Here is a 23,618-nt window from a genome sequence, read left to right as displayed (position 1 = left end):
ATCCAGGGCAATGTGAATTTTATTTTCATAAAGGAGATCGTTCATAGCAAACAGATCCTCTTCTCCCTTGTCCACGTATTAATTGTTTACAATGATATTTGTACATCTATGCAAAATACTTGAATGGGCCATCGTGCCTTTTTTTTTTTTCCTTGTTTGTATTTAATTAAAATGAATTGTTTGTCATTTGAAATGTCGTCTGGTTTGGCAATGCTTTTTCCTTTTCTAAATGTCTCACTGCTCAGACTGGATAGGATCCAGCATATGTAGACTCCGCAGAGACAAAGAATTCCCACAAAGACCATCATCAGTCCCAACTTCAGATCATTATGGTAGACCTTTGGCCATAGAGAAGCCCGAGGCTTTCCCATGGCCAGTAGAGGGGGCTGTTTGTCTTTGCACCTGGACATAGGCTGGTCTAGTTTAATTAGGTCTTGGATCATTAAATGCTGGCAAATGATCCTGGGATTCTCTGATGAATTCTTCTCATTCTATACTACTGGGTTTTTAGAAGAGGTCTGAGGCCCTCTGTTTGCCTCCTCATCTTTTTGCTGGGGAGTCTGTACCTTAAAGGGGGGAGAGGCCCAGGGCACAGAGCCAGAGCCAGAGCTTAGGTGCTTTCTGACCCCAGAGCTTACATTTAGTGCTTCCCAGGCCCCAAAATGATCGCATACTCCATCCTTCATTGGATTCCTACCTCAACTCTGAGATTCTCTAAGAGATGGGATGATAACCAGGACAGCAGCTAGCGTTTACTGAGCACTTAACACAAGCTAAGCACTATGCTACTTTCTTTACATAGATTATCCCGTTTAATCTTCACAAAGACTCTGGGAGGGGGTCCTTGACATTTGACTGCATGTCTTCTAAGCCCTCTGGGTTATGAAATTGCCTAAGGACACCAGCATCGAAACACACGTGCATTCACTACTTGCAATGGCTGCTCATGAAATTGGTCCCCACACAAACATCCCGTCCTGTTTAACACCATCAGCTCAGCTAGCCACTGTGTCCACTTGGCCAGACTCTGAGCAGTCCTCTATTGGTCAGCATCATCCTACCCAGCCTGGTTGGAGAGGCCTGGGTTCAAATCTCAACTCTTCTTACTGGTTGTGTGGACCTGGGCAAGCTCCAGAACAATTCTCTTTTCCATATGCCAATAGTAATAATACCTACCGCAAAAGTGTTGTGATAAGCAATAAAATGCCCTCCATGAAAGCACCCAATAGTGTCTGGCACAGGCTGTGTTCTCAGAAACTGCTGACTAAATCAGATTGAGAATCGCTCTGCTAATGTGCCCAGGTTCTTTCAGATCTGCTTTGAGTTGAGAGCTGGCATGGAAAGGTTATTTGTACAACATTGCTCCTTCACTGAATAAATGCTCTTTGAACACACCACCTATGTACTAGGTTCTGAGGACAAACAGTAAACGAAAACCAACTCTCATGGAGCGCATAGCCAGAGAGGGGAGACGACACAGATCGCACAAGAAACAAATGAACAAAGTAATATCAGATGATGTGACTGGGGATAAACTTAGTCTTTTACAGGGACACTGAATCCCTGTGGTTGAAAGTATGAGCTCAAGAGTTCAACATCAATTTTGGCTCTTCTTGGCTGTGTGACCTTGGAGAGTCCCTTTCTTCATCTATAAAACAGATATTTCACCTTGGGGATTTCCAAAAAGAATACGCATAAAACACTTAACACTGTGCCAGATAAGGGCTCCTGCATCAAGCGATCAGAATCTTCAGTTGACTATTCCAGAGGCAGTCCTCCACTCCCACCCCCCCCACCCCCCCCCACACAATGTAGCGCGAGAAGACATTGTAGGGACTTCCTTGGCAGCCTTTCGGTGATCAGGGACCAGCCACCAGCACCAGAGGAACTAATATAAATACTCTGTGTCCAAGTAAGGCCAAGACACACATATTATGGAAATACTCTCCAAAGTCTTTATTCTTGACCCAAAGAACACACGGTCAGGTCCCTTGGGTTCCTTACATTCTCAAGATCCAATGTGTTGCATTGATCTATCGTTATAGACAGAAATCCACATTCATTAAAAACTGGGGTTTGAGGCTGGAGGTTGTCTGCTGGGCAGCTGAGCCTTAGGAGCGCCACAGTCAGCAAGAGTTTAGCCTGGGCTTGACCAGGCTTAGGACCCGGGACATAAACAGGAATGGAGCTGCGCAGGGAGGCTCCACACCGACTTAGGGGCTGAGGGCCAAATCTGCCTTCTCTGCAGATGTGCTGGCTTCCTGGCTGTCCTCTCCAATGGTCCCTGCACACACATTCCCCACCCCATCCTTTCAGCTAGACTGAAGGCAGAAAGGAAAGAGATACCAGTGATCTCTCTCCAGCTGCTCTTGTTTTTTGGATGACCTTGAACAAATGTGTCGGGTCCTGCCTCCCAGTGTGGGCAGCTTGGTGGTAGGTTGGGGACTTGGTGGCAATCTGGTTAACAGCCTGAGGGCACCGTGCCAAGCCTGTACTCCTACTTGGTCACTGAGGCTCCACGCTGACTCCATTAGTCAAGACTGGGGTTGCAAGCCAGAAATTACCCAGAACCCTTTTCAACAAGGGTTCTCAGTTGGCACCAGCATAAGTACAAATGTTAGTCCCTGGGTTCCAGAGAGCCTCTGACTGCTTTTGGCCAAATCCTGAGTTTGCTCCTGACACATCTCCCATATCCCCAAATCATATTTTGGTATACTATTTGAGGAAAAAGAAAGTGCACTCTGCTGAATTCTAGCTCGAAAGCCAGACCATTTTTAAGAGCAGAGCAGCTGCTGTTCTCTCTCTAGACTAAGGCACAACGAAACAGTGTTTGGTCAGCAGAGCTGGCTGTGAAGCATCTTTTGTTGTTGTTGTTTGGTTTTGAGTCCAAGATCATTGCTGAATGTGTCAGTGACTGACTCCTTAGAACACTGAAAGAGAGAGAAAGAGAGAGAAGGGGTGGGGGTGGGGATGGGGTGATGGAAATAAAGTTGCTGACCCCCAGGCTGGAGTTCTCGGGAAATGAGCTGGTTGAAATTTTTCCCTGAGAATCAGATGGCTTTCACAGTAAGAAGGGTAGCTGAGGTCTTGCTTGTGTCTCTGAAGGGCAAAAGTAATAAGAAATCTGACATCAGTTGTATCTCTGCTGGCTCTGGATGGAGAAGCATGCTGAAGCTTTCTCTGGGCCTCTGGGACCAGCTACCCTTCATCCTTAGGCTAAGAAACTGATTCAACCTCAGTATGAGAACTGGTGCTCAGGGAGGTTCTTGGATTCTGCTACATTCAACAGGTCAAATTCTATTTTCTTCCCAACAACATAGGCAGCCAGAGATGGCACCGAGTGGGAAGGCAGACCCAGGGGACCTGCTGGCACCAACATAAACTAGGGTATTTGGTCACTGAAGCTCTGTTTCTAGGAAGTTCTGCCACCACCACTCACTGGGTAGGGATTTTTCTCCTGGAAACAGTGATGAGGTATAAATGCAAATCTCAAGGGAAGGCAGCCCATTGATGACAGGCAATGCAGTTGTGCTGAAAAGAATCAGGTGATTCTGACATTGACCAGTCAGGCTGTACCACAGAGCTCATGCTCTTACTCATGTATTCTTTAAGAATGGATTATAAATACTTTGGGCTTTTCTTCGGGCGATGGGGTGCTGGCGAGTTCCATACTGTTCACGAGGACATTCTTGTCTTCCAGTCTAATGACGGCGGGCTCCGCGGCGGGAGGTGGGGTTGGGTTTTTGTGCACGTGGGGCAAGCTGGCCCCACTGATGTCCAGGTCTTTGAAAGCATGAAGCATGAAGACACCCAGGATGATGGTGACGAAGCCAGCAAGGGTGCCCACGATGTCCACAGCCGACATGCTGTGCCACTCCTTGAAGAGGACGATGGCCGAGGTCACCACCACGGTGGTGAAGAAGACGTAGTAGATGGGGAACACCAGGGAGGCATTGAAGATGTCCAGTGCCCTGTTGAGGAAGTTGACCTGGGTGCTGAGCGACAGGGCCAGGATGAGGGACAGGATGTAGGGGAGGGGGTGCCGCACCACTGGCATCCCCTGGAAGAAGTTCCTGATGGTGACGCCCAGCCCCTTGACGGCCGTCACGGAGAAGGCCCCGATGACAGAGCAGATGATGATATAAATAAGGATATTCCTCTGTCCATAACGTGGGGCGAGGACGAAGATGAGGATGAGGCAGAACACCACCAGCAGCACAGCGAACACGATGTACCCTTCGGGGGGGGGGGGGGGAGGCAGATGACCTGAGCTGCAGAGGATGTGCTGAGCATCTGGGGCCCCAGACCCGTGACAAGAGGATGTAGCATTAAGAGCTGGGGCTCTATAGAGTCAGACAGACAGAGAGGTTCCAGGCCCAGCTTCACAACTTCTTAATAATTTGGGCAAATGATTAAACCCCCAAGACCTCATCTGTGAAAGAGGACTAATAATAGGGCCTTACTCATAGGGCTGGCTGTTTTGGGGGATGAAATAAGATGATGCAAAGCAAGCATTTAAAATAGAGCCTGATACATAATAAACACTTAAATGGCAGCAATCTTTATCAGGCCAGGAAATCTTGAAGATAGCCTTGCAAACAAGTGCCAGCCCACCAATGTTCTTTCTTTAACTTGACTGTTCCATGATATGGCAGTGCCCGAGATGGGGAGAAACCAATCAGACTATACCCATGGGCCGTCCCCCAGTGCTTTCCTGCTCATGGGATGCTTAGAGCCTACCTGTGTCTTTCATTTTGGATGCCATCTCAACAACTGTGGTCACTTTCTCTTCCTCAGGGGCATGTATCACCATCACTGTGCTGCCAGCCACACAGATCACACAGCCCAGCTTTCCCAGCAGATTCAGACTCTCCCCCAGGAAATATGAGGAGAGGATGGCACTGCATGTGGAAATGGGAGAAAGTGATTCGTTTTTCCTGAAGAAAACTGGGAGCTGAGCAAGCACAGGTCAGAACCCACTATTCTCTCATGGAGAAGCTTTTCCAGACACCCACCCCCCACCCCCACCCCCTGCCACACAGACACACACATGCACACACACACAAACACATCTGAACTAGAAACTCATTTGTGGGAGGGTTACAACATACCCTGGAGAAATAGAAATGAATGTAGATTTCTTTCCTTTCACAAACTAAAAGTATCCAAAATAGAAGAGTTGGAAGGCACTCTCATCTAACTCCCTATATATCTTCTAGCATTGTAGACAGATGGCTTTCGGCCTTGGCTTGTACACCTCTGATGGCAGGGAGTTCACTCCTTTACAAGGAAAATGAATCCATTGTAGGTTTAACTCTACTGACTAAAAATATACTTCTTGGTAATTTCTACTCATTGTCCCATTTCTGTTTCTTGGGTCATATAGAACAAGTTTATTCCTTCTTTCATTTTTATATGTTACTATAAACCACCCCACCACAATGACAATTGCAGGTGTGATGTGTTGAGCATACATTACATACTAGGTACTGTGCTAGAAACTTTCCATTTATTATCTCATGAACATCTCATAACTCCCTAGCAAAGTAAAATACACTATCCTAATTTTATAATATGAAAACTGAGTCCCAGAGAAGTTAAAAGGACTTGTCATTTTAACTAATTTTAAATAATACAGCTGGGATTTGAATTCAACTTGTGTCTGATTATAAAGTCTGACTTTTCCTGTACACTTCACTGAAAATAATTTTTTTTGACTTCCCTGAGTTTTCTCTTTTCTAGGCAACACAACTCCAGTTCCTTGCTGTTCCTCGGTGATATGATTTTCATTCCTTCACATCCTCTTGACGAGCCAGGGGAAGTGAGGGAAGAAAGGAGGGGAAATTGGGCAAATCAGGTAAGATTAGTGGGGTATGTTTCCATCTCTTTACACTGAACAGGACAAAAGATCTGGAGGCTGACCTGGGATCCATAGAACTTCAAACTCCTAGTCTAAGGTGTCAGAAAGGACCTGAGGTCTAAGCTCGCCTGTCTCCCATCTCTCCTCAAATACCAAAAACCTTTAGCCCAGATGTCCCATTCAGTGAGCCCGGCAGCATTAGCTTAGGCAGGAGTCACGCATCAGAGGGCTCCAGGCCTCTTACAGCCTCCCAGGGGTGGGAATTTGTAAACTAATCAGAAATGCAATAATGGTGGCACAGCTTCTTAAAATTAGCTATGCCATCATATTATGCACGTGTCATAGCTCTTTTTTCTTTTTTTTTTTTACTTTGTAAATGTTGCAAAATGGTCATCAAAGTGGTACAACAAAAAAGAGGAAGTTATGGGTACTGGGTGTGGTTGGCTGGGATATACCAAGGTTCCAAGTTTAGGTCAACAATTAGAGCCCGCTTTGAATTGGGGGTTCAGGACCCCACAGAGGAACTGGCTCTATTTTTGCAGTTAGGGGTAGTGGGTACATGGGTGTGAGGGCCAGAGGCAGTGCAAAGGACACGTATGTCGTGTCAGTTATTTTTAAAATCATCAAATATTTGTTAAATGGTTACCCGAGGGCAGCACGGCACAGAGGTTAAGCACATGGACAAGGGAATTAGATTTCCTGGGTCGGGAACCCGGGTGACCTCAGCCCCGTGACTTTACCTCTCTCAGCCTCAGCCTCCCCCTCTCCCCACCCTACTTTCTAATAAGTAGGGATGCTGTGAGGATTAAGTGAGCTAATTCAGGGAATACAGGCAGCACATTTCACACACAGTAAACCTTCAATATATGTTAGCTGAGGTTTCTCTTCACGGTCAGTACCATTCCAGGCATTTCCCATGTATTATCCCCATCAATCCTCACAGCACCACTCAGCTAAGAGCGTGAGCCCTAAGTTAACACTTTCCCCGGGTTCTAATCCAAGCTCTACTACTTTGAGGTATGTTGCCGTGGGCACTTAACCACTCTAAGCCTCAGATTCCCCATCTGCAAAATTAGGATACTAATGGATCCCCACCTGGGGGTGGTGCTGTGAGGATTGATGGGGATAATACATGGGAAATGCCTGGAATGGTACTGACCGTGAAGAGAAACCTCAGCTAACATATATTGAAGGTTTACTGTGTGTGAAATGTGCTGCCTGTATTCCCTGAATTAGCTCACTTAATCCTCACAGCATCCCTACTTATTAGAAAGTAGGGTGGGGAGAGGGGGAGGCTGAGGCTGAGAGAGGTAAAGTCACGGGGCTGAGGTCACCCGGGTTCCCGACCCAGGAAATCTAATTCCCTTGTCCATGTGCTTAACCTCTGTGCTGTGCTGCCCTCGGGTAACCATTTAACAAATATTTGATGATTTTAAAAATAACTGACACGACATACGTGTCCTTTGCACTGCCTCTGGCCCTCACACCCCATGTACCCACTACCCCTAACTGCAAAAATAGAGCCAGTTCCTCTGTGGGGTCCTGAACCCCCATTTCAAAGCGGGCTCTAATTGTTGACCTAAACTTGGAACCTTGGTATATCCCAGCCAACCACACCCAGTACCCATAACCCGGGGAAAGTGTTAACTTAGGGCTCACGCTCTTAGCTGGTATCTCTTATTGGGGTACCAAAATATTGCCTGAGACACTCAGCCTGGTGGGCAGTGGATGCCCATCCAACTGGTGTGAGCCTGCCCTCTCCTGCCCTTCTGCTTCCCAGCCTGTAAAGCGGCTGCTGGGGCTACTGGCAGCCAACAGTCCAAGGGTCCAAGAAGCTGAGCAGCACCCTGCCTCATTCTGGGTGCTGCGACACAGGTCGCTGACTGCCAAGTGAGGCATGTGATTCCACTTGGAAGTTCCAGGTCTCAAAAAACCAAAGCAGGAAGGATCCAGAAATAGCTAGAGAGGTGAAGATAACCTTATGAGGACACTCAGTGCTCCCAGAGGTGTGACGACTGTCGCAGGAGCAAATGCATAGGCCCCGAAGTTGGCAATTTCTCCAGCAGCCACTAGAAAATCAGGGAAGAAAGAATATCAGATGCACCCATTTCCAACCAAGAGGAATCTGGGTGGAGGCTGCTTCATTCAATGTTCAGCCATTTGTAGAATCCCAGATTAACTTGCCTTAAAATATTGATTCTTATGCTCTCTCTCTCCTTAGAGTCTGGTCAGTCCTGGACTATCCTGATCTAATATTTCCAGTTTAAATATGGGGAAACTGAGGCCCAGAGCCCAAGGTCACATGACATATCAGCAGGTAGAAGTCTTCTCGGTCTTCAAGACTCTTGGCTTCTAATCTAAGCACATTTAAGTGTCTCAGGCACTGCTGATGCTTTGGTCTCTATCTTTAAGGTAAGTTCTAGAAAGTGTTACTTATTCAAATAAAGAAACAACTACATTTTTTGGTGTACCAGGTACCAACTGGTCCACGGACTCCTCTTCTCCGGGGGACCTAGCAGATAGCCTAGATGATCTACTACACAAAACCTAGATGATTATTAATTCAGGTGCTTAATCAAGGCCTGACATCCCTAAAGGGCCTAAGTTCTCCTGATCTGAGTTTCTAGTTTGCAACCCCCTGCAGGTGCCTTTTCTGTCTCTCTGGCGGGAGAGAATAACCTGGGTCCTCCGTTTGAAGGCAGGTGAATACAATAGCTGTAGCTAGGCTGGGATCAAAACCTGATATAAGGGGGATCATAAATGGACAGCTGGATAAATTTCCAACTAAAATAATTAGGGTTTGATAGCCAGAGAGGGTAGGTGGAAACTGGGGAAAACATGTGAGTTCAAATTTGGGCAAGTCTTAGATGGTAGACAAGATCTTTTCAAAGTTGGCCAACAAATCACCTGTGTAATAGGGAAGTTGGCTTAGGAATTTCAGACTCTATCATATTATTTAAAAGACCAAGAGACTCCAACAAAGCAGTGATATCTCCTTGTATTTCAAGGGAAATTGGGAAAGTATGCCTTTATTAGTGGTTTTGAATAAACCTCTCGAGGGGTAGATGCTTCATCAGGTTGAGAAAGTGAGAGATGAGAGTAAGATGTTCTACCTGTAAAAAAATTGTCAAGATTTCCCCTTTGGAATCTGGGCCTCTGATTCACAGTCTGCACAATAGGGAGAGAAATGTCCCATCATCCTTGCTATCAATAGGCCACGGTCATTAGTAGCAAAGAACCTACTTACTGGTGAGAAATCCAGCCCACCACATTGTGTCCTTCAGGTAGCCGTAACCTCCGTCCACTGCAGAAGGGAATGGACACAAAATTAGAACATGGCTGCACTTTCTCAGGCACCTTTCCTAACCCTACCTTCACTCCCCGACCTCTAATGTACCTCGGGACTTGGTTCTAGACCCTTTCCTGAGGGAGCTCATCCCTGCCCGAGTTGTGAATACCATTTATATGCCAGTGCCCTTATTTCACATCTGTAGCCAGGACCATTCTTCTGAATCCAGATGTGTTTACCCAACTACCTACTTGCAATCTCCTCTCATATCTCTAACAGGCACCTCAGACTCCGTCCTAAACGGGACTCTTGATTTTAAATATTTATTATTCATCCCCCAAATAAATGGTACCTCTACATACCTAGTTTCTTAAGCCAGAAATGAGGGAATTGCCCTTGGCCCCTCCGCCTATCCCACCTTCCATATCCAGTCCATCCTGCTGACTTGTCTCCACAATATGTCTCACAGTGTCCACTCCACTGCTATCACTCTATTCTAAGGCATCTTCACCTCTGGCCTGAGTTGGGCTAACAGCCTCCTAAGTGGGTTCTCTGCTTCCATTCTTGACCCTTTATAATCCATTCTTCTCATAGCAGCCAGCGGTCTTTTAAAGATGTAAATCAGATATGTCACTCTTCAGCTTTCAGCTGGCTGATAGCTGTCAGTTACTCTTTAGATAAGGACCAGAATCCTTAACAAAGCCTTAAATACTCACAGCCCAGCTAACCTCTCCACACTCAGCTTGTGCCACTCCTCCTTGCTATGGTCTAGTCTCCCAGGCTTTCTTTTACTTCTTCAAAAATGAGTAGCTCTTTTATGCCTCAAGGCCTTTGCACATGCTTTTGCCTGTGTCCTGAATTTCTTTCTACCAATTTTTACATAAATTCTGCATTCACTCTACAGGCATTTATCTGAATGTTGCTTCCCCTAAGATGCCATCTAGGCTCCCTTATCTCTATTATTTTTCCCTGGGATTCTCTTTCATACACCTAGTTCTTCTCCTTCATGGCACTTATTCATTTATAATTTGAGTTGATCTGTTTATTTTCTGGCATTTCTCTCACTAAAGTGGAAGCTCCATGGAGCCAGGCATTGTGTCTATTTTGTTTACATGGTGGAATCATGGCTTGTCACATAGTCAGTATTCAGTACATATTAGTCATGATGATGATGATAATGATGATGATGGATGGGTATAGGCACTTCCATGAAAACTCAGAAATTGTTGGGTTTTTATGAATGCCCATTTTGGTGAGGAGAAGTTCTTTAGCTTTCATCAGATTTCCAAAGGGATTAGAATATACCATTAAAATTAAGAACTCTGAGAGCATTTACTTTAAAGTTTGAAATCTCAGAAGATGCTGAAATAGCAAATAAAAAGGTAAAGATTGATTCTAGGGAAAGTACCTTTCTGGGTGGTGACTGATACTTCTTTTAATTACCCTGAACACAAGCAGGCATTTCCCTGGCACCATGGGAAACTTCTGGCCTTTCACATGCTTGTGCAAAAATGAAGGGTTGATATCAATGACCATATTCCTTCTGACTTCATCCCCACACTTCCCAGCCCTCCATCTTGCAGCATACCTGGCTCTAGACCTGTTGTTTCCAGCTGTTTCCAGCTGCCCTCCCACTTAGATGCTGGTTATACTGATAGTTGTGCCTACTCTGTGCCAAGCATCTTTCTCAACTTGTTACATGTCTTCATGACAACCCTTGAGGGTAGTACTAGTCTTATCCCTATTTTACAGATGAAGAACGTGAAGCACCAAACAAACACTTTTTTGCCCAAGACCACATTTCCAGGAATTGGAAGCCAGAATTGGATCCCAACAGTCTGCTCCCAAAGCCCAATGTGCCATAAACAAATTAAATATACCCAAACTTCATCACAGCATCTTCCCACAAACCTGTTCCTCCTGCATTCTTCATCACAAAAAAGCAGCATCATTTTCTACCCAGTTGCTCAAGTCAGAAATCTGCGTCATCCTTGGATGATTTGGAGCCAGTCATCATCAAATCCAATAGGTTCTACTTCCAAGTCATCACTTGAATCACCACTTGTCTCCATTCCCATTGCCACTTCCCAGCTCCAAGTTCTGTCCTCTTTCTTCTTAATTACTCTCACAGCCTCTAATCTTGTTGTGTAATCCTTTCTTCACCCAGTAACCAGGGATTTTTATCAAATCATGAATCTGTGTATGTCACTCCCCTGCATAAAACCTTTCAGCCATTTACAGTCACACTCAAACTCGGCAGCACAGTTTCCCAGACCCTTCACGATCTGCCCCTACTCACCTCTCAACCCCTATTCTCCAGCCATCCTGAACGACTTCTGGTTCCTTGAATCACTCATGCTATCTCACTTCTGAGCCTTTGCACATGCTATTCCTTCTGCTGGAATACTATGTCTTTTTCCCTTTTCCTTCACCTTGCTATTGCCTCCCCATTCACGTCCCAGCTTACAGATCACCTCTTAGAGAAAACCTCCCTATCCACACAAGCCTGCACTTTACATGCCCCTCCAAGATGTTCCCAGAGCATGCACATTTCCCACAACATAGCACTGAACACCACACAACTGCCTATTTACGTGTCTGTGTCTCCCACTTGGCTCAGCGCCCCACAAGGGCCCTGCATCTCACTACCGCATGGCACCTGGCACACAACAGGTGCTTGATAAACGTTGATTGAATGAATGAATCCTTTTATACATGATTCCTTTGCTTGAGAATTGTTTCAAGGACACATATCTTATTTTCCAAACAAGCAAGTCCCTTGTGGCCAGACTCAATAATACTTTTGTAGCCCATAGGGGAGCTCAATTTGTTAGTAAATGAGTGCACACTTGTGTCTGACACTGCTCTGGGCAGAGCTTTTTGTATCCTCGTTTTGCAAAGCAGTTGTGACCTGCCGGCGGTGACAGAACTGGCAAGAAGTAAAACCCAGACCAGCCCTAAGTTTCTGATTCTTGGTCCTGTGACCGTTGTCTAACTTCATCCCCGCTAGCCCTTTGGGAAAGTTCTCAGGAAACTGTGGATAAGCTGGAAAATTCCGCATTAAGGAAGGTCTCCTGTTGGTCGGGTGGGCTTCCCCATGGGGATGACCATAAGCCTTTTGGACCCTGATGAGGCCTGGTTTTAAAACTGCTGTCCTGGCCCCCGTGCAGGGAAGCTGGTGAGGGCCCCCTCTCCGCCCGCCCTCCGGAGCCTACCAGCTCGAGTGGCCCCCGCGGCCACCAGTCGCAAGAGGCCTTTCTTCTTGAGGATGACGCTGCTGCCGACAAGGAAGCTGGACAAGAAGGCCAGGCCCAGGCCGATGTAGAAGCCGTAGTACTTCCTGACCCTTTCCTGCCAGCTGATAGAGGTGGCATTGCTGGGTGCTTCGGAACTGAGGTCCCTGACGATCTGGCACAGGACTTGTTGGGAGGAGCAGTAGATGCTGATCAGGGAGCCTGGATGGGGAGACCACATTGAGGGAGTTACGCTGGGAACACTTGCATGCTTTAAAAATATTGGTCGAGACCCTCGTGCCTAGCTGGAAAATGGTGCAGCTGCTGTGGAAGATAGTTTGGTCGTTTCTCAAAAAGTTAAACAGAATTACCATATGACCTAGCAATCTCACTTCTAGGTATATATCCCAAGGAATTGAAAATGGACTCAAAGCGATATTTGCTCACCGATGTTCAGAGCAGCATTATTCCCAGGAGCCAAAAGGTGGAAGCAACTCAAGTGTCCATCCATAGGTGAATGGATAAAGTAAAATGTTGTATATCCATACAACGAGATACTACAAAGCCATAAAAGAGTGAAATTCTGAAACATGCCAGCTACGACATGGATGAACCTTGAAGAAATTATGAAAAGTAAAATAAATCAGACACAAAAGGACAAATATTGCATGATGCCACTTACAGGAAATATCTAGAATAGGCAAATTCCTAGAGACAGAAAGTAGATTAGAGGGTGCCAGGGGCTGGGGTAAGAGGGAAATGAGAAGTTATTGCTTAATGAATGGGTGCAGGGTTTTGCTCTGGATGATGAAAACGTTTTGGAAATAGTGGTGATGGTGGCACAACATAGTGAATGTAATTAATGTCACTGACTTGTACACCTAAAAATGGTTAAAATAGCATATTTACGTTATATATATTTACCACAGTAAAATAAAAAATATATATATTGGAATTGTTCACTGTTTCAGACACCATGCTTCAGTTACTATAGGGCTCCCACCACAGATGGGCCCCAATCTAAAAATAATAGTTAACATTCACTGGGTGCTTACTACATGCTAGGGGCTTTACTTGTACAAACTCATCAAATTTTATAACCACCTCTCAGGTAAATGCACTCTTTAGTCCCCACGTGGAAATGGAGGTGTTGAGAGGTCAGGTACTTTGCTTAAGTTGACTCTGAACCCCAATGCATAACCACTTGGCAAACCGATGCCACCCCCACTCCATCCCCACCCATCAGATACCCCTGAGCACTCAGGCTCAATGAATCCAGCCTCCCCGCTCCACGACAATCCCCTCCCCAGCGTCAGGGTATGTGGGCCTCCAGAAGCTCATCATCACTCCCAGGGGTCCTCTCCCTCCCGGAAGCCTTTTCATTTGCTCATCCCTAGATGACAGCTGCAGCAAAGATTCCTTAAATGTAACATGAGGGAGTGAGGGGAGATAGCCCACACACCTTTTCTGGGCCAGTAGATGAGTAGGTGGCAATCCTCCGGTTTGTTGGAACTGGCCACTCCCCACACTCTGCCTCTAAGACCCCTGGTGTCCCTGCCAGCTCATGCAGAATCTGCCTTTAGTTTGCTTTCCAAGTCCTAGGTCCCCAAGAAGCTGACTCCAGAGCCATCCCACCCTTGTCTGCCCTTTGGCACAAACACCAAGGGTTTATGTCCAGACAGCAAGGACAAACCTGGGCAAGGAGGGCAGACCCTCAATCAGTTCATTGAACTGCATAAGTTCAATGAAATAGTCAAAAGGAGAGCTGCTAGTTCTTTCGTGCTAATAATCCCACGGCCCTCTGTTCTGGGGCTTTCCATGAAGGCTTCCTTACCATCACTTTATGAAATTGGCATAATTATCATTTCCAGCTTTTTTAGTTGAAGAATTGGTAAGTTCTGTAATCTGCCTATGCCTACACTGGTAGTAAGTGATGAAGTCAGGATTTGACCCCAACCCCACTTGAACCCCATAAAGCAGGTGGCTTGAAGTGTGGGGCTTAATCTGGTCCTCCTGAAAGTTTTTAAAAATATGAACTTGCTACCAACATTTAAAAATCGGGAGGTTTCACGTGAAAATTCAGATTTGGGGCTACTCTTGAAAATCAGAAGATCTGCTTACCTTAGTGGGTGTGCCCACCCACAAGGCAACAATTGGGGGCAGCTGAGCAGCAGCTGCCCCCTTAGACAGGATATGCTCTTTGCAATTCCTCAGAGTCCTTATCCAGCTCCCCTCAGTTTGGTTTGTTACATGGTTGGCCTCTGTAGGCCTTTGACTCTGGCCTCTGGTGGTAAAAGGTCTTCTTCAAGTTGTGTGCCACAAAGGCTCAGGCTCCTATGCCAAGGATGTAAGTCTGGACTATAACTTCTCCTAGGACCATGCGAGAACTCCAGGCCAGGACTACAACGCCCCCCGAATCAAAGGTTAGGCAGCGATGGCTTTGGTGCAATGGAGCACAGAGGAGCATCTTGGTGGAACAGAGTAAAGGCAATGCTGACCTTCCTTCCTTGGCATAGAACCCCAGGATAGCAGAGCAGTAGGAGCCCTTGGAGAGCAGCCAGCCTAACCCTTTGGCTTTACCTGGGGAAACCAGGTCCCTGAGTCACAAAAGCCCTGGTGGAAGAGCTGGGTCTGGAGGCCAGCAGAGGACATCCACGTGGTTCTGCTGTGGGAGAGCCCTCTTCACCCTACCTGAGTCACAATCGAAGGAAGATGAGACAGTAAGAAGTCATCTCAGTCCCCCACAGACTTGTTCTGTGCCACTCGCTCTAGTTCCTCCAGCTGGGGCCTCCACCTTGGGGATGTTCCCTGAGCTCTGGAAATGAGCCTGAGCCTGGGAATACATGGGCCAAGGAAGGAGCCTCTGAAAAGGGAAGCCAAGCCCATTCCTACACCCTTCCCCTACCCTCCTGCAGGGGGAGCCAAAGGGCACAACGTGGACTTGCTGTCTGCCAGGGCTTCAGCACCCAAGGGTGTCAGCAACCTCCACTGAGTCAAGTTCTCCTATAGGGGTAAGAAGTAATAGAGAGGGCTGATGGCCAAAGGAAATCTAATTCTCATGGGGGTGCTCATCTGAAACCCGGGTGTTTCGTCAGCCTTCTCTGCCAGTACAAAAATGCTAGGACTGAGAAGCACATTCTGCCCCAGGGGAAGGTGAGACTGGAAACCGTCTGCCTGGTTCAGCAGGAAACCAGCCCAGCCAACACCCACAGCCTTGAAAGCTTCACTAGAGAAGGGAAGAAGTTGGGAGACAGGGCTACCAAACAGGCCGCAGTTCCATCACAAGGTAGGAAAATGGTGATAGACAAAGAAAGGAGTTGAGCCTGGTGGTAGGGGTACAGGTTTCAGAATCCAAGACCCCTGGTTTTATATTCCATTTCCCCTGCTGTATGATCTTGAGCAAATCACCTGACCTTTCAGAGCCTCCGTTTCCCTATCTCTGGAATGAGGAGAGTAAAGTAATTAACACTTACCCACCTTCTCAAATTGTTTTAAAGGGCTTAGTCCACTACCTGGTTCATGGTAAGAACTCAATGGGAAGCCAAGAGTCTCTCCTTAGCCTTTCCTGAGCTTGTTTCATTCCCTCCCTTTTCTACACCCTCCCCCCCCACCCCCCACCCCTATTTTCAGCAGGTCCAGCAGTGGCCCAGGGATACAGCGAGGTCTAGGCAGATACTAAACTCGGAAGCAACTATACACGAAAACAAAACAGAACCAAAAACTCCTCCCATCCCTTAGTTTGCCTACTCTAGGCAACCCTGCCGATTTCCAAATTCCCCTAACTCCCCTCACACCGTGCGTCCTCTTTCCTCTTTAGGTACTCCAGGTCCCGCTGATGGAGGTGAAATCTCAGCCAAAACTCTGCTCCTCCCCAAGATGGGCCTGAGAACTGGGTGGGTGGGAGACAACTCGTGCTGGCCCTCCTCCTCTCCAGCGTGGGACCCCACCGGCAGCAGAAAGTGAGAAGCGAAGGAGGGGCGGAGGGGAAGGCACAAGGCGAGGAGCAGCCGCGGCGCTGCCGGGGTCCCCACCCGGCCCGCACGACGCGCCCGGTCCTGCACGCACCGTTCTCGCAGCTGGCGTTGCCGGCCGGCGGCTCCATGGGGTCCTGGGCACACGGACACCCCGGGCTCCCCGGCTCCGGAGCAGGTGCCGGCGACTTGCTCCTGGCGTTGCCCGCGCGCGAGCGGCAACCAGGGTCCGGGCCCAGGGGTGGGGAGAATGACGCACCCCAGAGGGGGAGGGTCCCCGGGGAGGAGTCTCCCGGCGTCTTGGGCAACTCCGGGAACGGGGTCCCGGCGCTCGGGCTACCAGCTCAGGGGCGCACGCCCTCGCGGGGTACCGGAGCTTCCGAGTTTCTCGGCGCTTAGCCTGAGCTGGGGCGCAGGGGGCGGGCTCCGGGACCGGCCCCCCCTTGCAGACCCGGGTGAGAATTGATGGGCACCAGCTTGACGGGAGAGGGGCAACTTCCCCGCCAGGTGGAACCGGGAAAGTAGGGGTTGGAAGGGTCCCGCGGGCTGCTGGCATTCTGTGGCGTCGGAAGGGTCTGGGCATATGGGGTCCTTCCTCCCTTCCTCTCTCTCTCGCTTCCTCCCTCCCACCCTCCGTCCCTTCCTCCCTCCCTTTTTTCATTCAAAATAGGTATAGATTTTATCTGTGCTAGGTAATAAATAGTAGGGTAACAGTCACATAGTAAGTGCCCAATAATTGCACAATTCATGTATGTCAAGTGAATGGATGCTAGCAGCTTGGTAAATTGAATGAAAGAGCTGATATGATTGAAGACCAAAGGGAGCCAGACTGTCCCACAAGAACCTCCTATATCAATGGAGGAAACAAAATAGAATTAACTATCTAGAGACTGGTGTGTTCCAAATCACCATTTAAAAAATACATAGATAGATTAACTGTATGTATTATTTCTTTTCTTTTTGCATGGGCAGGCACTGGGAATTGAACCCGGGTCCCCTGCATGGCAGGTGAGAACTCTGCCACTGCGCCATCATCACACTGCCCTGTATGTTATTATTTTTAAAACTTTTATTTCAATTCTATTATATGTATGTGTGTGTTTGGTTATGATGGAAAGTGTCTTTCTTACTACGGGACATAGTAAGAAAAAAAAAAGGTTTGAAAAACACTGACCTAGACCATAAAAACTATTATATAGTGTTTCTATAGGCCAGGCACAGTTCTAAGGGCTGAAAAAGTACAGTTCATTTAATCCTCATGACATCTTTATACGGTACATACTTGTATTGTTTACACAAGGGAAGCCGAGGTACCAAATGATCAAGTCACCTCACCAGCTGGGGTCCCGGGTAGGCAGTGTGGCTCCAGAGTCCACTCAGTGAGCGGCCACACTAAGTTGCTCCACACCTTTGATGGAAATAAATTCATGTCCCCAGGTGGCGAGGGCAGAGGACTGCCAGGAAGGCACTGGTCAGATCTGACGGAGGAGGGAGCTTTTAGAAATAAGCATGCATGTTGCTTCTATGCCAGGTAAGCCCTGAACCTTCGAGGCCCTGGTCTCTCCGAGAACATCAACCAGCTGCAGCTCCCTGCCCCATATTGCTGACACTCCTTTTCAACATGAAATAGTTAGAAGGGTCATTGCCCAAATACCCCTGAAGATTGAGAGAAGGATCAAATGAAAGGGAGGAGTTGTAACAGAGAAGATAGGATTTATCAAATAATTATCACTACTACATCATTATATAGATATTTCTTTTTAGTTTCTAGTCTATTAGAACAGCCAGGAGGAAATTCCTGAAAATTGTGGAACTATAACCCATACTACACTTTGAAATTTGCTCTATAACTACTGGTTAAACTGTTCATTGAAATTTGTCACTTTTCTGCATATATGTTTTTTCACAATAAAAAATGTTTTAAACAATAAACACATGTGGAGCCCTCAGTGTAGGACACGCTGGGCTAGCCCTTTGCATGCGTTGCCTTGTTTAAGGCTCCTGTGAGGTGGGTACCTTGCCATCTGTACGCTGCAGATGAGGCAAAACTGTGTTTTGAATACTTTGAAAAACTTGTCTCCAAGTTTCCGCAGCTCATGAGAAGGAGTCAGGAGTAATTGGAGCTGCTGTGCTGCCAGCCACCAGCCGCCATTGCTTATTTGCAGCCTTCTAGCTCGGCCTTGATGGATGGGTTCTCCCAGCGTGGTGCTTCCTCACGGTTGCTGGCTGACTAGCAACAAGTCACTTACCCTCAGGAAGTTTCTGTTCTTCCTGCCGCTTTCTGAGTGTGTGCCCCAGCACGGGGTAGGGTTGGCGTGGAGAGGGGAGAGGCTAGAAGGGGAGTGGATGAGCACGGGCATTGCCAGCAGGACATCCAAAGCCCCAGAACTTTTTTTTTTTTTTTTAACATTTTTTGTTGTACAGTGTAACATATATACAAAGCAAAGAAATAAAAAAGCAATAGTTTTCAAAGCACTCTTCAGAAAGTGGTTACAAGACAGAGCCCAGCGATTGTCATGCACTACCATATGATCCTTTCATATTTTTCCCTCTAGCTGCTCTAGAATACAGGAGACTAGAGGGCCTAAATACTTTTTTTTATCATCACAATTGACTTTTTTTCCTTCTTTTTTTGTGAACAATAACATATATACAAAAAAGCTATAAATTTCAAAGCACAGCACCACAATTAGTTGTAGAGCATAGTTCAGACTTTGACATGGGTTACAATTTCACAATTTTAGGTTTTTACTTCTAGCTGCTCTAAAATACTGGAGACTAAAAGAGATATCAATTTAATGATACAGCAATCATATTCATTTGTTAAACCCTATCTTCTCCATATAACTCCACCATCACTTTCGATCTTTCCATACCTCTCTTTGGAGCTATAGCAGTTCTAAATTTTTGCTATTGGAAAGGTCTGTCACTAATATGGGGTAGGGAGATGGAACTTATCTGGACCAGGGACCCATCTGGAGGTTGTAGGTTTCTGGAAAGTTACTCTAGTGCCTGGAACCCTTGTGGAATCTTATATATTGCCCCAGGTGTTCTTTAGGATTGGCTGGAATGGTCCTGCTTGGAATGTCCCGAATGTTTAAGCACACCAGGCCTGCCCCTAATATTGGGGGGCTGTGGTGATGGGAGGGGTGAGGCACAATTGCGGCAAGTACCTCCAAGATTGACATGAATTGAAACACAAAGAGAAGCAAGAAGCTAGACTGGCCTTACAGGGAAATGATTCTTCATTATAGAAAAATACATGCATCCATGCTACCTGAAAGGAAGGGATTGACAAGAAAATTCATTTAATTTGTCATTTCCCATACCCAAGACTTTCTGCTGCTCAGATCCTCCTGGTGTTACAAAACAGGGTCCATCTCTGATACTGGCTGGAGTACAACTCCCAAACCTTCACCACCTTCAGACTCAGTCACATTGACTCCATAGATATAGGGTGAGAGATGTGGAATGGTTCCTGGGCGCGTCACCATTTTAAATCACAGGAGAGGGTGTGGAGGGCTAGGGGTTGTGCGTGCCAGGGGTGAGCCCAGATCCTGAGCGACGATTGCAACCATTTGTTCTTCGGTACATTTATTTTTCATGTATCTGTGATTTGAGGGGTCTCTAAACTTCAGGTCCCAAAGAAGGACCCCTTTTGCCCAGGTGTAAGGCCAGTACTAAGTTCACCCAGTGCTGTGAGATGGGGATTTCTAGAGGTAGGTGCATGTGTGTTTTAGGGCAGTGGGATGAGGTGGGGGAGCTGCAATCGACTGTGGAGCTGTCCACACCCTCTCTGGGCCTCAGGCTCCCCATCTGATCCAGGAGGGGGCTGGGCCTCCCCAGAGCTGGCATCGAGTACCCCGGGAGTGCTAACATAAAAGGACCCATTGAACCACCGGCTCCCCCGGCTGCTGTCCCTATAAAAGCCCTTTTCTCCTCCAACCACAAAAGCCCTGTTAGGCAGGTAGCAGGGCCTGCAGCATTGTCTCCCCAGAAAAGAACAACAGGCTTCAGTGTCTGTCCCAGGCGCAGTCTCCTCAGGGAGGATGGGTGGCTTTGGTAGGGTGTGAGAAACCAGGGACAGATGAGCTCTGTCCTCAGCCAGCCAGGGCCTGGTGGACCAGCCGTAGCTCTTTTGTCCAGTTGTTCAGGGATAAGAAGGAATACAAATTTGCCAAAACCCTAGATCCTAAATATGTGACTTTTCTAAGTACCTATCAAAACATCTCATGTTATAGAGCTCCACTGTCCAATATGGTAGCCCCTGGCCACAGGTGGCGATTGAACCCTTGATATAAAGCTTGTCCCAACCAAGAGTGCTCAAGGTGTAAAATAGACGCTGTTGACATTTTGGGTTGGATAATTCCTTGTTGTGGGAGGTTGTCCTGCCCTTATAGGATGTTTAACAGCATCCCTGGCCTCCACTTACTATCTGCCAATTGTGTTGGTGTGTGCCTGTGCACAGCCAACCTAAGAGAACCACCCAGATTTCTAAGACTTAGTAAGAAAAAAGAAGTAAAATATCTCAATGATTTTTTAAAATATTTATTATAGGCTGTTACATGATATTTTAATACACTGGATTAGATAAAAAATATATATTAATATTTTTATGGAGAAATATTCACATACATACAGTCCTATCATATTATATAATCAGTGGCTCACAATATCATCACCTAGTTGTGCATTCATCACCATGATCATTTTTAGAACATTTGCATCACCTCAGAAAAAGAAATAAAAGGAGAAAAAAAAGAACTCCTACATCCCATATACCTTATTCCTCCCTCTTGTTGACCCACAGTCTTTCAATCTACCCAATTTTACCCTTTATCTCCCCCTATTACTTATTTATTTTGTTTCTTATACAGATGTTTTACTCATCTGTCCATACCCTAGATAAAAGAAATGTCAGATACAAGGTTTTCACAATCACACAGTCACATTGTAAAAGGCATATTATTATAGAGGTGTTTTCAAGAATCAAGGCTACTGGAACACAGCTCAGTAGTTTCAGGTACTTCCCTATAGCCACTCTAATACATCATAAACTAAAAAGGGATATCTATGTAATGCATAAGAATAACCTCCAGGATAATCTCTCAATTCTGAAATCTCTCTGCCACGAAAACTTTATTTTGTCTCATTTCTCTCTTGCCCATTTTGGTCAAGAAGGCTTTCTCAATCTGAGTCTGGGCTCATCCCGGGAGTCAGGTCCCACGTTGCCAGGGAGATTTACTCCCCTGAGAGTCATGTCCCACATGGGGGGGACAGTGAGTTCACCTGCCAATTTGGCTTAGAGAAAGAGGTCACATCTGAGCAACAAAAGAGGTTCTCTGGCAATGACTCTTAAGCATAATTATCAGTAGGCTTAGCTTCTCCTTTTCAAGAATAAACTTCATAGGGCCAAGATTGAGGGCTCAGTCTATTGAATTAATTGTCCTCACTGCTTGTGAGAATATCAGGAACTCCCCAAATGGGTACGTGTAATATTTCCACTTATCTCCCAAGGGCATTTTACAAGTACTTTCTTATTATCCACCCAGATAACTCTAGGATATATTGGGGCATCATACTAACATGTACAAACCAATGGGATCTCATGCCCTATTCAAGATTCCATGTAATTATGGTGTTCAAGTAAACTGACCATAAAAGTTCCATTAGATAATGTGCTACCCAAAATATTTATTTTGCACCAAATAAACATCTCTACGTTTAGTCTCACACAGAGGTTGAAGTTTGAAAACATGGGCCATATCATCATCCTTTATCCTGTATTTTCAGTTGCCTTAGTCCTGTCCAGATCAGCTTCATTCATTTATCTAGCCAAAGTCTGAGCCCTTCTCCAGCTTTTTAAACAATTGCTGAATGGGGTAATGCTGATTTTCATAGCTTCAGTCTTCTAAGTCTGAGTCTCAGGTGTCACATAAAAACCCAAAGTTTCAAGGAATGATCAGGTTATAAAATATATTTTTAAAATTAATTTCACCTATTTCTTTTTGATTTTCATAAAGTAGCTACTAAGCAATTTGAAAGTATGTACGTGGCTCACATTATATTTTTATTGGACAGGGCTGTTATAGAGGAAGAAAATGAAGCCCAGAGAGGGAAAGTGGGAAGGTCACAGAACAATGGAAAGGCAGAGTCAGAGCCCCAGTGTAGATTTCCAGATTCACACCACAGACCAACTCCACCACTCAGGCCACTTCTCAGTTGAAAGGAAATTCCAGAAATCTATGCATTTGGTTCTTGAACATTTGGGTGTTTCCTGTGTGATATGGTCAAAAGAACACTGGATGAAGAGTAGAGAGTTGAATAATACTGATGCAATATATTAAGGGCTTACTAGATGTTACATTTGTGCTCATTTAATCTTTGTGATGACCCTGTGAAGCAAGTTCTTTGATTTTCCTCCTTATGCCCAAGGAACACAGCAAAACTGAGTAGCTAGAATCAAACCCAGATCTACTCTTTGCAATACTACACATACTGCCTCAGGGTACTAGGTCTAGTAACATGTTGTAAGATCGTGGGTGGGTTACTTCCATTCCTTGGATCCTACCCTGGGTGAGAGAACAGGGTAAAATGTAGTCTGTGCTCCCTTCCAGCCTTGCAGTGCTGGTCTTTTGGGTGGGGCAGGGAAGGAAGGCATGGGAACCAACCCCTTCAGGCTGACTTGGCATTGTGGGAATTTGAACAGTCAACATGCAGAGACTGACCACCCTACTTTGCCAGGTGTGAGCCCCGGATGGCTGCTCTCCTCATAAACAGCTCTATTATCATCAGAAATAATACTTGGAATGGGCACATGTTCATCAGGCTAGCTCTGCTCGCCATACCTAGGTACTGACATCAGTAATGATTATTAGAACAATGTACTATTACCGAGTTCTTCCTCTATGTGTTAAGCAATTTGTAGGCATTAGCTCATGTCATCACAACACTTAGCTCCAGGTACCATTTTAAATTCCATTTTACAGTTAAGGGAGCTGAGGCTCAGAGAAGTGAAGTGATTTTCCAAGGTACATGCACAGTGAAAGAGACAGAACTTCAGGCTGGAATTGCACAGCCCCAGAGCAGCTCTCTAAGCCAAGGCACAGGAGTGATAACAGCAGAGCCTCCGTCCCTGGCCCCTTTCTAGTACTTCTCTGTATGGGGTGGTTGGGAACTGTGGGGCCACCCAGAAACTTTACAGGACAGCTCTACGATATATCTTCTTCTCAGATTCCCTTCAGAATCAGAGCCAGAAAATCTCA

At 46.3% G+C, this 23,618-nt stretch overlaps 1 protein-coding gene across 1 annotated transcript; it reads right to left on the bottom strand.

Annotated features, from left to right (window-relative positions):
* Positions 1–1,926: 1,926 nt before the first annotated feature.
* Positions 1,927–16,580, bottom strand: NIPAL4 (NIPA like domain containing 4). Its single transcript, XM_077137528.1, has 6 exons — positions 16,448–16,580; positions 12,365–12,604; positions 9,108–9,164; positions 7,839–7,929; positions 4,741–4,901; positions 1,927–4,236 (listed from the first exon to the last, which is right to left on the bottom strand). The coding sequence occupies exons 1-6, from the start codon at positions 16,482–16,484 to the stop codon at positions 3,608–3,610; spliced, it is 1,215 nt and encodes a 404-aa protein (XP_076993643.1). The 5' UTR covers positions 16,485–16,580; the 3' UTR covers positions 1,927–3,607.
* Between the last annotated feature and the right edge of the window lie 7,038 nt (positions 16,581–23,618).

Source organism: Tamandua tetradactyla, chromosome 20 (assembly GCF_023851605.1).
Source record: "Tamandua tetradactyla isolate mTamTet1 chromosome 20, mTamTet1.pri, whole genome shotgun sequence".
Classification (NCBI taxonomy): Eukaryota; Metazoa; Chordata; class Mammalia; order Pilosa; family Myrmecophagidae; genus Tamandua; species Tamandua tetradactyla.
Note: the sequence above shows the minus strand (reverse complement) of the source record. Positions and strands in the feature narration are given on the sequence as shown.